The following is a 14,712-nucleotide window of genomic DNA, read 5'->3' as shown; positions in this document are numbered from 1 at the left end:
GGGAAGGCACAAAGCTGGGTATGGGCACTGCAATTTGTTTCCCAGTTCAGCTTCCAGATGACTTCAGGTCAGCCTAGTTTGGGAGGCAGAATGGCAGCCCATTGGCCTCCAGCTGCCTGCCACATTCTAGATGGAGTCCCATTGAGGCAGACTGGGGCCAGGGAAAGGGTAGCTACATGTGCAGAAGGTTTTTTGGTGTTTGAGTTACATCTTGCAGAAGAAACTACTCCAAGCTCTGACTTGACCAGCCTGAAGCCTATAGGTTGATGTAGGTCTTTTGATGCAGAAGGAAAGCTTTTCACCAGCTTTGACTATTTACCACCTTTTACAGAATTCCATGAAGAGATGGTAGGGTTGCACTTGGTGGGAAGAGCAAGATCCTTTATCACGTGAAAAAAAGCAAATAACTAAGTTTGTTTTATTCACAGAACCCAGATGAGTACTCACATTTAATACTGAATGGAGAGCAACAGAGCCTTCACTTCATCCTGCAACATCAAGGATCGTCTCTTGCTTTTAACTACACCGTGAAGGAAAAATCAGTGTACAGCTTAATTGTTTTTGAGGCGGAAGGAAGCCTATCAAGTCACTTAGTGAGTGTGGGAGCAAAGTGTAAATACAGTATTAATTTAATGGTTGTGATGATACAATGGGTAATGGGGTAATAGGCTTATTAATTCATTTGCTCCGTTGTGATGTCTGTCTGATTACTCTCAGATGCTCCAAGCCTGGCTTCTTAGCTAGCAGCGCTGAGTCTGTACACATTTCTGCTGGTTGATTAATAGAGGCATTATGGCATCTGAGAGATGCTGGGAACACTTTAATCCAGTGAATGCTGTAGTGGGACAGCAGCAGCGTGCCTGCTGGGCAGCAGAGCTTGCAAAAGCTGAGGAAGCAAAGAGCCTGAGATTTTCCCCAAAAGATGGTTCTATAAAGCAAAGATGTTAAAGAGGCTCTAGGGCTGGGCATGGAGTAAAAGCATCAGAGGAATGATTCGTGGTGCAGTTATTACAAGCGTTTAGTGAAAATGCACAGAAGACCCATTTGTTTTGCTGAGCAGAATAAATGATTAAGTTCATTTCCAGCTCTGCAGCAGAGCTGTGTTTGGACTTTTGTGTATTGCTGCAATAATTATAGAGACATACGTGGGGTATATAGGGCTAGATTCTGATATCTTTTATGTGCAGCTGTATCCCAAGAAACACTTTTAAAATGAATGGTGTCATTCTGCATTGAGATAGTTGTGTGTGTATGTGTGAATGGCACTAGAATCTGCCTTATGCTAAAGTGACTATTTTCTTTGCAATTTCTCAGCCTCCTACCTTGCAGTGTTGTCAGTGCATAAGCATTCAATATTGTATAGTAGAAATTATGTAACTGGTTTTAAAAATGAGGAGTTTTAAGAATTAATTTTTTCCCTGAGGCAGTTTGTTTTTTTTTTTTTAATGTTTTGGAACTTGGGGCTCATTTTCACACAATGTTCTTAGGTTTCCCTGAAACCCTGATGATGGTGTGCCGTTTCCCTTAGAAATTGATATTCATACAGTGATTTTCATACTGTCTCCATGGAAAGAAAGCCTGAGACAGACTGAAGCAAAGTAATCTCTGAGCTTCCGTAGCTCTCTGTGCTGCCCCAGCTATCTAACCTGCGTTTGAATGAATTCCTACCCTCAGCACGGGCAGATTTCTGCTCTGTGTTGTTGGCTGATGCTGTTGAGCTGTCATTGTCAGCTGACGACAGGAGAGGTGTGGATGGCAGTTTAGTAAATGACACTTTGCAGCACTGCAAGATGAGGACAGCAGTGGCATCACTGTTGTGTTGCAGGGCTTATCCTGGAGTAGTCCCAGCCTCCCTCAACCCCAAGGTGGGTTTGGCCTTTTGCTCATGTTTTCCTGGAAGAAGCCAGTCTGAAATTGGTTTCTTCTCCTTTGTGGGTGGTTGAGTGGGCAGGAAATGAATTTGAGAGCTCTGGGGATCTTTGCTGAACGCGAGTAATAATTTGTCAGTCCTGCCTGCAGCGAGCTAGTGTGTTAATCCCCATGAGCCTCCCACTGAAAGAAACAGTGTTGTTGTTTATTATTTATTGCTCTGAAATTTGTTATTCACTGTGGCTATTTGTTACTTAGGGCATATATTATTTGTGGATCAGCATATTGCACTGAAATGCAGTGGCATTTTCATAGGGATGCTGTAGTTCTGGATCCTTAGTCTTAGAAGATCAGGGTTTTACATTGCAAAGAAAGCACGGAGAAAGGGCTGTGTGGGTACAACCATGGATTTCAACCAGCTATGGAACTGACTGTATTCTTTTTGTGTGAAATACAACCTTCAGGGCAGAGGCTGTGTACCTATTGTCTTTATTCTCAGCATTGTGCACCAAGTAAACCCTTCTCAAGCAGGTATAGCTTAACTTTCCAATTGATGCCCCAGCTGTGATCTTAAGGAGATCTGTCAGTCCCCAGTGTACCCAGCCACGCTGCAATTTCAAGGATGAGCCTGCAAAGACTGTGACCATAAAACAGCTCAGTGCATCCTGGTGCCTGCTCTCTGCACTGTGTGATATTTTTCTCTCTAAGTGTCAGGAAAATTATAAGCTGTAAAAGTTGATCAGAATTGCAACCTAACGTTCCCTATTGGCTTTAGGCTCTGTGGAGATGATGAGTAAACCAAGAATCCAGCTCTGGAAGTTCAGCTATTTGCTGGTTTTCATAGGAGCATGGTGCTCAAGTTTAATTGTAACTAATCATTGGAAGAGGCTAATGTGGATAGTGCTCTCTTGCTATTTCCAGATCAAGACAAATCATTTTGTTAGAGAGTGTTGCAAACCTTAGTAGAAGGATAATTCATTGAAATTCTGTAGCCTGTATGAGAAAAAATGTATGATCTCATGTTAGACCTTTGGAATTTTGCCGTTGGTTTCATTGTACTGGGACTTCACTTCTGTAGCGTGATGCAAAGCTTTAGTGAGATACAGTCAGTCCCATTGGCTTTGCAACATGTCGTTCCACTGGCACTAGTATTTTCTGTTACATCTTGTTTATAAGGCAGCATTAATTCATATATGTGATTTTCTTCTTTTTTTTCCCTTCCACTTTAGATTACAGACTTGAAAACAAAGCCAGAAAATGGTTTGGCAGCAGTTAGGTATGAATGGCTCTTTTTCTTTTTTTTTCTTTTTTTTTTTTTTTTTTTTTTTTTTTAGGAATCAAGGGTGGTGGGCTGAGAGAAACTGCTTTTGTCTAATTCAAACTGTAAGTAATGTAGCCCAGATGTTCTTGGGTTAGAATCAAGCCTATGCTCTTCCTGCAACAAACGATTCAGGTGTCAGCTGCAGACACTGACCTCCCACTCTTGCTGTGCAGAACTGAACTGTATTGCCATCTACTGCCTAGGATTGTCTGGGCTGAGATGGCAGCATAAAAGATCTCCTCCTTTGGAAGGGTGATCTCACCATGGCCTGCCATTTTGGGAAAGAAGGGGAAGATGCAATCTGGAAAGGAGGTGTTGCCATTTGTCCTCTGCAACCCATGATGATCACTTATCTTGTCCAACTTCCTGTCCAAAAGCAAACTAATCAGATAAAATGAGAGCAGTATCTTCATAGACCTGCACCTGTGAAGTTTTCTGCTGCCTGAACACCACCTAGGAGACTTGATTAATACTTCCTGTCAGAAACTCTTTCATTTTTCTGTCAGCATTTTTTGACAGAATCTCAAACATTTCCGTTAAAAAATTTCTGAGATTTAACTAGGAGAAAGTTCTTTTTTTCCACTGAAGTTACTTTTGTTGAGCATATTACTATCTTTAGGGCTCCCTTCTATGTTAACAACTGAAAACCAAAATTCTTAAAATCATGGATCATATGAAAAGTGTTTGGTTTCACTAACAGGCCCAAACCTCTGTTTTCCCGTGAAAGTTTGTTGATGATGAAAATATCTTGCTAGAAAACTCTTTCTTGCAATTAGAAACTCCTTGGAAAGTATGGCAGCACAGTGCACACGCTCATCAGGACACATACCTTTATAGTTTCCTGGGGGTGGGGTTCTATCCTCTTGAACAGATATAAAAGAATCTATGAATGTGTCTGAGAAGAGATTGCTGGTAAGTTCATTCTCACACACACAAATAAGAGCTCTCTTTGCACAGAGAGAGTAAAATTACATAGCAGTAGGAAAAATAGTTTTGTATTGAAAGCTTAGGCATTGAGTCAGGCTGATACTTTGGTGGCTTGCAGGAGAAACTGTCATAACCTTATGGAGTGACAGAATGCTTTGGGAGAGAGTGCACTTCTTTTAAGTGATTCATGTTTTACTTTTCCTGCCCTGTCTGACAGCCTAATAATATGCTTTCTTTGCAGATTCATTAACGGTTTGAGCCAAGATGTCAACCTCACCATTGACAGCAAACAGTTCATATCTGTTCAGAGAAACTGTGGTGTTTCTGGGTACTTGCTTGTAGAGAGGGACACGTAAGTTTCCCTTGCTGTGCTGAAGGTCCTCACTGAAGCCCTTCCTTGAGCACCATAGGGCTTTTTTTTTTTCTTTTTTTCATGCAAATAGCAGAAACTTAATTGCAATGCTCTTGGCATTTGATTGTGTGGCAGATGTTTGTAAAAAAAACAAGCAAACAAAAAAAGCAGAATAATCAGCTCTGTGCAGAGCAGCAGTTACTCTAGGCCACTTGTGTGTGTACAGAAGAACCATGCATTTATTTTGCAAAGCGTCCAAGCCGAAGGATAGGGGATCAGTTTCTCTGTGCATAATATGTTGCTGAATAGATTCAAGTTCTTAACTGTGTCTGGAATAGCTCCCTTCCTGTAGCAGTTGTTGGTTTGGTAAGATAACATAATCAGGGAAACATTATTGCTTGGATGCATTATTCCTTTGACATGAGTGTAATGACGTTCTAATTGAGGTAATGATTGGAATTTTCTTAGAGCTAGGTAAATAGAATATCAGGAATCCAAAATCTTTTTGAAGAAGTCCATGTACAGAACTTAACTTTCTCTGAGCAGTTACACTGTATGTGGAGCTGGAGTGAAGAATTATGAGAAGTTATTGAGAGGCCATCTGTGCATCTGTCAGCAGAATGAAGTCGAAGATGGAAAAGTCTCTCTGCCATGTGGCACCTGCTCTATTTTGGTATTCTCTCAGGTCCAAGCTTTTAGTGTTAGGATGCTCTCAGAGAAGGAACAATTCATATTCCACATGACAAAGTGCTGGTATGTGAGCTGACGACATCATGTGGGCTGGTAATATCTAACATCCCATGGCCTTGTAGGCCGGGCTGATAGACTGGGGGTGCATATGGCAGTGGTTTGGCAGCACAAGACTTGGCTCATGTAAGACATTTCTGGCCTCTGCAGTGTTTCAAAAGCCTCCTGGCTTTTCTCTGCAGAAGCTCCATCCAAGGTATTTATGGCTGCAGTTTAGGTGGATGCATCAATCACTGTGGCAATCCAAAATTTAAGAACAAATAAGAAGGCTAATTTGCTCTGTTGAAAGGAAACACTATGGCTTGTGGGAGTGTATCTCGGATATCCTGAAGACTCTCTGAGCCTGGCTAACTTGCAGGGCCCACAGTTCCTAGAAGGAGTGAATAAAATTTTGGAAGAAAAATAAGGCTGGGGAAAAAAAAAAAAAGAGAGAGAGAGAGAGAAGTTCTCTTTTTGCTGGAAATTTTTGAGATTGCTTGGAAGAATCAGCATTTCAAAACATTAGCAATAGCCTGGGTCATTGGGTGAACTCTAGTCAGTGCCTAAGTGTTCCTGGAAGGAAGAGATGGCAAGAACTCTAGGGATCCTCTGGCATAAACCTGACTGCAGCTTTACATTTTACATCCTCTCTTGTCCATTGTAGGGGCATTTTTGATAGCTCTACTCTGTGCTCTTTGTCTGAGACTAACCAGAAAATGCTGTACTTCATCCTTGTATCTAGATATGATAATGGAAAATGCATAACTGAAACTGGGGAATTCACCCTGGACCTAGGGCTGCTTGACTTTGGTGCATCGTACACTGTTGTGATAACTAATGTAAGTGATCCTGTGTTGGTAACAAGCTCGTTCTGCTCTAGTCTCTGGCAGTGTTTTTCCTCATACGTTGGTGACTTTCTTGCTTTCTCCACTTTGTGAGACTGAGGCAATAGCCATTTGAAGGCTCTCCAGGAAAAGATTCCGGCAACTATAAAAGCAAAGGGGGCGGGTGGTCATTCCACCTTACACTGTGATCTTGTCAAGTCTTACCAGTTAAACAAGAAGCAATGTCTTTTGCTTGATGGAAATCCCCAGAAAATCAAGTGACATGCAGTTTATGCTGGTATCACACCATCCTTGTTTGGTTAACATTGACCCAACACACTGCCAAGAGCTAATGCTGCCTGTGACCTCTAAAACTGCAGTACCTGGTGACATCTCACACTTGAGAAACTCTGCAAAAAAGTCTGCTACACCCTCATGTTTTACTTACTGATCTGAAAGTTGATCTTTCAAGGCATGTGGATTTTGCACAGGAAGAAGAGGAGCAAAGTGTTGAGAGAGGTGGATGAGGTTATGCATCTTCTTTTCCTCCTCTCACTCTCACTGTACAGCTCATTTGGAAACTAGTGTGAAGTCAAGGCATGCTTTTCCAAACAACCCAGAAGTGTGAACCAAAGAGGGTGGAATCCTTTGCCTGCCTGCCAGCTTCTTAGAGGCACTGCTCTGACTGGTCCAGCTGGCAGGAGCCACGGAGATCAATGTAACTGTCTTAGTGCCCATTTTAACCTTCCCACTGCACAGGCACGCTTACAAACCAGGTCTGACAGGACACGCTGCTGAGCTGCCCTTTGGGGCTTTGACTACTGTGTTGTGATGAGCAGAGCAAAGTGCTGTCAGCTATTCCCTGGCAGGAACATCTCCCTGTTGGGCAACTAATGGGAGCTGTTCATGTCTGTGGAATCCAATACGTAGAGGGGAAAGGCATAGCTGCATAACACCTGTTTGGTTTTTTGTTTGTTTGGGTTTTTTTTTTTTACATTTTTCCTCCTGTAGCTGGAATGGGATGTACGGTCCTGGAGAGGACAGGCAGGTGCTGCCATCTTTGAGTGTGGAGATTTATGTACACAAAACACATGCACACTTGAAGCGATGTTGGCCAGTCCCTACTTCTATGGCTTCACACCTCTTTCCCTGGATGAGAAGCTGAGTAGAGTAGTTGCATAGAGAATACGAGACTAAGAATATTATCACCAAGCTTCGAGTAATACAGCAGAGTGTAGAGGAGAGGTAGATGCATTCCAAATGGGTGTGGGCAAGGACCCCACTTTGTGGTCTCATCTCAAAGCCCCTGCTGCCTCCATGGATGCTTAGGGGTGGCTCTGTGCCTCAGACCCTATGGCGCTGTGCGGTCCTTTAATCTTTCTGACCCTCTGTTTTTCCATCTCTTGCCCTGTGCTTTCATCCTTCTGTAGAGAGTTAGTTTGCTCCAGGCCAAGATAATTTTTGATTACTGCAATGATTTGTACCATGCTCTCCTACTCAGCTGAGAGTGAAGTATAGAAGAACCAAGAAAGCAATATATTAGGCTGCTAATATAGCTGAACTGTAATACTTAAATCATGGAAATAGTGCCTTCCCAGCCTTCTTCAGTGTGCAGTTGTAGCATAGTACTTGTGACATTTCCTTTGGGCAAAAGAGCAGTGCGCAGCTCTCCTCTCACCCCTTTTAGCCTTCTAAATTACACTCTCTTGATTTGCCTCCCTGCATGGTGATTAAGTACATCTCATAAACATCCCTTGTATTTTCCCATGTACTCTCCTTAAACACTAGGTTTCCTGCCTGAAGGCATTTTAGCCTAATGATTGCCTGGCTGCTACTCAAATCTCTCTCTGCTTCTCTGCACATCAGAGGCAGTATTAATTACACCTAGAAAAGCAAACAAAAGGAATTAGGAATACAGACACTGTAACTGTCTCAATATACCTGATGTGGGGAAGTTTTTGCTACTCTTAGAATTCCTGAACTGGGTATGTTTGGGTGTTGATGCTATATCTGGGGAGTTATACAGTGCTGACGGAATGCACATAGTGGTCATGTGGAGGGAGTGAGCATTTATCCTCTTGCCCATTCCGGCTCTGGTGTCATCAGCAGGTGACAGGCTCCATAAAAGTACCACACAGACTTTTCCTAACACCAGTAAAGAAGGCAGCTTGCCATTTTGCAATAAATCTTGAAGATCTTGTGGCACAGGAGGTAGCTGGGATATTTTCATGTTGTGCAGTAGGAGTCAGCCTACTCCCAGCAGGCTTGGATGTGGCAGAGATCAGACCCACAGTTTCACTTCCAGGTCAGAGCTTTGCTTCTGTCTTTGCTTTAAGCTTCATCTTAATTCTCTGTAGTCCAGTCTAGGAAGGATCTGATCTTTCAGCAGCTAATTGATGTTCCTTTATTTTCCTGCTAGGTGTCTGCAGGTGCGGTTCAGACGTGGAAGTCAGAAGACATCAAAGCCAACAATGTCCATATGGCTTGGCAATTACCACAATACTTATTAATATCTGCTGGAGAAGTGATGTTCTCCATTACGGGTCTGGCCTTCTCCTATTCTCAGGTACTCCACTTAAAGATAAGGGGCTTAATTAGACTTCAGGATTTATTCCCACGTCTGCCAAGGTTGCATGAGGCCTGGAACCTGCTTTAAACTGAGAGACTGAAGGGGGTCTAAGGATTTATGAGAATCTGATTGTGGTACACTAGGTTGTCTGGGGTGAAGGTTTGTGAGTGGAGAGGACTGAGACATTGCAAGATGAAAAAGCTGAAGCTACTCAAATCTATCTTTGGAGTAAACTGCAGATATTTATTAATGTGAGGCATTAATCCACGGGACAATCTGTTGTGAGATATGGATAATTTGAGGTTGGCAGGAAGCTTAACATCAAGATCCAGTATTTTCCAAAGATGTGCGGACGCAGAGCACCAGGCTTCAAGCTTCAGAGCTTTTTGCGTGGGTCTCTAGTCTTCCTGATCTAACAGTAGATAATCTGGGTTGGGGGTGATCAGAATCCAGATCTGCAACAGCAACCTTCTTCATGTGTCCTCTAGACTTGTTTTGAAACCTCTCTGTATGCAGTTGTAGGACTTAATTGCAAAGGAGACACATGAAAAATTCCACCATTTTCTCCTAGGCTAGGTAGAGGGATGTGGGCACAGCATGACAGTCACTGACCAGACTCTTCTTCCCTTTTCAGTCTCCAGCCAGCATGAAGTCAGTGCTGCAAGCAGGCTGGCTGCTCACAGTGGCTGTTGGGAATACCCTTGTGCTTGTTGTTGCCCAGGCTGCACCTATGGCGCAGGTATGGTTCTGCTTGTAAAACAAAGCTAATGCTTTAGAACAGGCCCTGGATGGTGTTTCTGGATGCCTGTGCCCTGGAGGCAGAGTTTCTCTATCCAGCCCCAGACTCCAACATGCCCCAGCTGTCTCCCAGCCAGGGTTCTGCGCAGCATTGCCTTCTGGAGCAATGGTCTTTCCTGGGCCTTTCAGTGGCAGTAAGTAATACTGCTGTGCCGTGCTAATAGTGCTGGAACTCAGGCAAGCAGACTTTATTTGGACCTGGAGCTTGGACACAATGCCAGCCATGTGTTGCTGCTGCATACCAAAAGCAGCTTGCCTGATTCTGTCAGAGCCAGCTGCCTATTGCATCCCTGCGATACTGGGCTCTGCATGGGGAGGCTGTGGTGCAGAAGTTGTTTCTTCCAAGCTGCAAAGCTTCTGGGATGATGACGTGAAGTTGTGAACTGAGGCTTGTTTCTGGCTCACAACAAACTGCCTGTCTCAAAGGCATCTTGTGGGCAAAAAGGCCAGGCAGGTATGTGCCAGCCAGGGCAGATTTGTAAGAGGTTTAGTGAAACTAGCCCATGGGTGACTGACTTGTTTTGAGGTATATCACACATATTCGTATTTACATAACTACATTACATATACATGATTCACCAGAAAACAGGATGAGAAAGTTTCTACCTTGTGAGAAACCTTAGGTGCTGGAAAGCTTTCACCCAGCACTTTGAAAAGCACTTGGACATGCAGAGAAATCCTCTGGACTGGGAGACTGGTGTTCCCTGACTTGCTGTTTTATTTCTTTTTCTCTTTCCTAGTGGGCTGAATTTGTCTTGTTCACTGTTCTACTCTTTGCTGTGTGCATTATTTTCTCCATCATGGGATATTTCTATGTCAGTGTGGATCCAGAGGACCTAGAAGAAAAGGAAGAGAAGAGAGAGACCCCAAATAGAGGAAACATGATTAGTCTTGTTACTCAGAAAACAAAGCTCTAACACATTATGGGTTGGAATCTTTTTTTCTTTCTATTTTTCTTTCTATTTTTCTTTCTTTCCCTTCTTTCTTTGTTTTCCACTCTTCCTCTCTTTCTCTCTCTTTCTTGCTCTTTCTCTTTCTTTTTCTCTCTATTTCTCTCTCTCTTTCTTTCTCTCTTTTTTTTATTTTTTATTTTTTAATAATTTTTAACTCAGTAGATGGTAAGGAAGAATGGAGACGATGTTATTTTATAGTACTGTGGTTTTTATTACTCAGAATGTAGCTGCCATCTAAGTGGGACAAAATACCCCTCTAAAAAACAGTAGGGGGTCCTGAAATCTGAACAAAATTCCCTGGGAAAAGTCCTGTGGTATTGAATTCCCATATAAGTGAAGTCAATGGAATTTAGAACCTGCTCTTCTTTCTAAGCAAGGAATGCTTTCCTATTATTTTCTTTTAAGTATATATTTAGGGCAGCAGAGAGGAAGGGTGGAGGGCATGCCAGCAAAAGGTAGAGATGCTTGGAGAAAAGGATGAAAAATCCTATGTGGGATCAGAGAAGAATAGATGCTACAGATGGAAGATTTTTTTTGTTGTTTTTGTTATTTTTTTACTGCAATCATCAAAGACTGGAAGAGTTACAATCCCCCAAAATTACATCGTGTAACTCTCTTTATGAGTATTTCACCCCATTACTGCAAATTATGTTTGGTCCTGATTTATGACTTTCACCTCCAGGCCCAGAAGTAATAACAGGGAATTAAATGCTGCAGGCTAAACTATTCCCAAAGCACCACTGAACAAGATATGCATTCTACCATCTCTCTGATATACGGTACTTCTTAGAAGTCTGCAGCAACTGATAGCGTTCTTTGATTAGACATGATTAGAGAATTGGTTTACATTTTTGTACTTTAGGAATCCAAGCTGTTACTTGTAGTCTTTCTGTATATAAAGTCTATATTGGACATTTCCTTTAACAGTTCCTGCTGCTGCAAGTTTAGGGTATGGCTGTTTTCTCATCTCATGCTTCAGTTATTCTCCACTGGGAGACACACTGCAGCAGTTTCTATAAAATTCCAGGCATCCTACAGTGACTTAAACAAGGAAGCACTTTACCATCTTTTTTCAATCTACAAAAGGATACTGTGGCATATGAGATTTTTCTTTTCCTACCTGATTTCTATCTCTCTACCCATGTAGGTATGTAGGTATTTTAGCAGAATTGTGAGAATTATCTACTTTTTTTCTTGCTTGCATGAAGCTGTGAATTTTCTTGTTCTGCATTCAAACTGTTTCAACCATTGCCAATCTAGTAAAACTCTTTGGACAGTCCCTGCCTTCCTCTGTCACTCCAAGGCTGCAGCTGTGACAAGTGTGGCCTAATTTACAAAAAGGCTGTCAATAGGGTCTTCAGGTTCCCAGAGAATAGATTTTTAATGATGCTTTCCTCTTCCAACTTGGCATTGAACATATTATGAAATGCTTGCTTGGTTTCCACCCTGAACGGGACTGTGCTAAGGAGTATGCTTAGCTTGACATCACTGGTGCTTTAATTTGCTGCCACGTGTGTATTGTTGAATAAGACTGAGACAGCATCACTTTTTGGTTTGTAACTGGAATATGCAGTCTTGGATTGTTTCCTTTCCTTCTTGTCCTAAATGGCCATGAGGGTGCACCACTAGTTCTGCATAAGCTCCTGCCTGCTCTGAAATAGCATCTGGGTCTTGTGCCAGAGGGGGACCGTGGTCTCAGACAAATGACAACAGGCTGCTGGTGTGCACACAGAAGTGCTTAATGTGCTTCAATTGATGCAGAGCCATTTATTAAGCTGTGGTAGCTGGAACCGGGTGGCTGAGCCCTACGACTAAGTGGGGAATGAAGGGCATTGAAAGCCATCTATTAGGTCATCCAACCTGCTCCTCGGAAGCCAAGTCGGGATTATTCCCTCCACTCCTTTTTGGTATTGTTCTCTTGCCATGAATCTGTGTGTGTTCTTTCTCCTCCAGGCATTGTTGTTTTCCTAATCCTGTTTTATGATACGCTGCGAATCAGCTCAGAGGCTGCTGAGTCACTCTGCTATGATGCTGTTTGACCAGCTTCCAATTTGAAGCACTAATAGAAAGTATTTTGTCCTTTCTTCCCCCCACGAGCAAAACAAAGAAAAAAAAAAAAAAAAAGCAAACGGAAGGAATGGACAGGCCCCAGTAGTACTGAACAGACCCAATTTAGAATTATTGGAGCATTTAATTTTTTATAAGCCTTGAATTTGGAAGTGCGTTGATGTTTGAGGGCATCTGTGGTGAAAAGACAGCGGAAATCATTGGAGCACTGTCCTTGGGAAGCACTTGGTGCATCACAGCTTGAGGTGGTGTGAGGGAAAGCAAGGCACTCAAAGATGTGATCTTTAAGACTGTGTGTGCTCAAAAACCTCTTGATTTTTATGGGTTTTTTTTTTTTTCCTTACTGGCGGCATTACCAGAAGCTGTCACACATTCTGAGCTTAATTTAAAGGAAGCGTTCAAAACTCATAAAAGATACATTTAGGATGTCATCTGTATCTGCTTTTTAGACTCCCGATGCCAAATTGTCCTTTCCCAAACATCTCGAAGTTCCAAACCATCACCATAATGCTGTGGGAAGAAAAATTGCAGTTTGCGGTTGGGAAGGTTAAGAACGTGAAGTCAGTGCTATAAATAAAGTGCAAACATGAGGCTGGGGGCTGCTGCAGCCCCCTGGGAGAATTGCTCCAAGGAGTGAAAGGCTCTGCTTGTGTTTCTCTTCCATCTGATGGAGTTTCTTCTTCCCACCTGCTGGAAGTCACCTCCTCCTCTGCTCTGCCTGCTTGGTTGTTGGTATTTGGATTCCTCGCTGCTTCAGCTGCGGTCGTAAAGCTTTGCTAACCTGACCCGTTTATTGAAATGCACTGCAGTTTGGAAAGATTTCCCCTGAGCGTGCTGACAACCAGCAAGGAGCAGGCTAGGGGCTGTAATGAAGAGCTACAAGGTTGCAAAATGGCACCTTCAGTATAGCACTTCTATTTTAGAGCTGCAGTTCCATCCTAGCAGCCCTTTCGTCACCTTCAAATGGACTCGGAGCAGGATTGAAGATCTGGGTCCTGATTCTTTAAAGTGCGGAGGCCTCAGGGGTTTTATTCCATACAGACCGCCCAGAGACAGGGCCATGCACAGCTCTTAAGTCCCAGTTTTAGGAAAGTATTCCTTATTCCTTTTGATCGTTTGATTTGGTATTAGAAGGGGAAGCCAAAACAGTGATAGCATATGTAGAGATGTAGAGCGCATCCCTATGGAAAACAGCAGCTTGCTGTCTGTCCAGCTTTGCATGTCGCTTTCAGCAACTGATGGAGTTTGTCCTGGAGCAGATTAGGGAAAGCTCACACCAGCTGTTTTGGAGGCTGCCCTACAGAAATGATCATCTCTAGCTAAGGGACAGCAGTGGGCTGACAAAGATCAATAGCACATCACTGTGCAAGCCTTCATGGAGATTGCAGGGATTTGCCCCATTGTGGATGCACACGTATTTGCTTTGTGGAAGGATGCATTCTGGTCGAGTCCTTTAGTGTAGCAAACTTCCCTTCAATTGTGCTGGCTGTTGTCCAACAGATTTTTCTTCTTAGCAGGTTGAAATTGTGGCCAGTGGTATTTCCTTTCAGCTTTGCATGAGATAAGCATAAAAATGAGATTTCAAACTCTGCAAAAAAGAACTTCTTGGCTACGAGTCCCTTAAATTTTCCTTTTTTCTGAGGCACCAGAATGCTATTAGGAAGCAAGCTGTGCTATGCAGCTCAAGGTGTTTGCATCTTTCTTCTTCCCTCTTCCTTTCCCCGTAGAGCCCTATAATTCCAGAAGCTATGTTTTGTTTGTGATTTATTTTTTTTTTTTTTGTAAAAAGAAGAGTCACTTACACAAGCAGAACCTTTACTTTCATTAGATTGAGCCCACTCATTTCTTTAGGTTCTCAAGCTAGAGTTGTCCGTGAAAGATGTGGTTTTCCTGAGCAGTAACCTCCATGCAAGCTTTATCGTAAAAGTGAAATGTGAGTGAGTGAAAGGAAGGGTGCAGTTATGGGAAGAAGAAGAGGAGGAGGAGGCTATGCTCCTGGTGATGCTCCACCACCCATGGGCTTCCCTTGGGACAGAAGAACTGGCTGAGGTGTTATCACAGAGAGTGGCAATTAATGGGTAGTTTTAGCCAGGGCTACATGCAGAAGAACAACCTCTTACCTGTTCTGAATTTCTTTCCCCAGCCTAGGAAATGTTTTCTAGCAACAGCAGCTTAAACCTGTGAAGTCAGCTTCATGGCAAATACCACAGCTGCTGAATTTTGGATGATACCATCCTCTGCATCTCGTTAGCACATTTGTTATTGTGATATGAACAACAGAGTTTAAGGAACCAGTTTCAGCTGGT

At 42.9% G+C, this 14,712-nt stretch overlaps 1 protein-coding gene across 6 annotated transcripts in view; it reads left to right on the top strand.

Moving 5' to 3' along the window:
• Positions 1 to 11,905, top strand: part of SLC15A2 (solute carrier family 15 member 2) — a 41,322-nt gene extending 29,417 nt beyond the window's left edge. For 4 of the 6 annotated variants that reach the window (XM_052674919.1, XM_052674922.1, XM_052674916.1 and 1 more), the window contains 8 exons: positions 429 to 593; positions 3,099 to 3,145; positions 4,359 to 4,469; positions 5,938 to 6,034; positions 8,126 to 8,324; positions 8,439 to 8,585; positions 9,223 to 9,327; positions 10,127 to 10,250. In XM_052674919.1, the coding sequence (XP_052530879.1) occupies positions 429 to 593; positions 3,099 to 3,145; positions 4,359 to 4,469; positions 5,938 to 6,034; positions 8,126 to 8,324; positions 8,439 to 8,585; positions 9,223 to 9,327; positions 10,127 to 10,134 (879 nt within the window). In that variant the 3' untranslated portion in view covers positions 10,135 to 10,250. Of the gene's footprint in view, positions 1 to 428; positions 594 to 3,098; positions 3,146 to 4,358; positions 4,470 to 5,937; positions 6,035 to 8,125; positions 8,325 to 8,438; positions 8,586 to 9,222; positions 9,328 to 10,126 lie in introns of all 6 variants that reach the window. The other 2 variants (XM_052674917.1, XM_052674918.1) reach the window with 2 other exon arrangements.
• Positions 11,906 to 14,712: the final 2,807 nt, after the last annotated feature.

Source organism: Tympanuchus pallidicinctus, unplaced genomic scaffold (genome assembly GCF_026119805.1).
Source record: "Tympanuchus pallidicinctus isolate F22 unplaced genomic scaffold, pur_lepc_1.0 scaffold15, whole genome shotgun sequence".
Lineage (NCBI taxonomy): Eukaryota > Metazoa > Chordata > Aves > Galliformes > Phasianidae > Tympanuchus > Tympanuchus pallidicinctus.
Note: the sequence above shows the minus strand (reverse complement) of the source record. Positions and strands in the feature narration are given on the sequence as shown.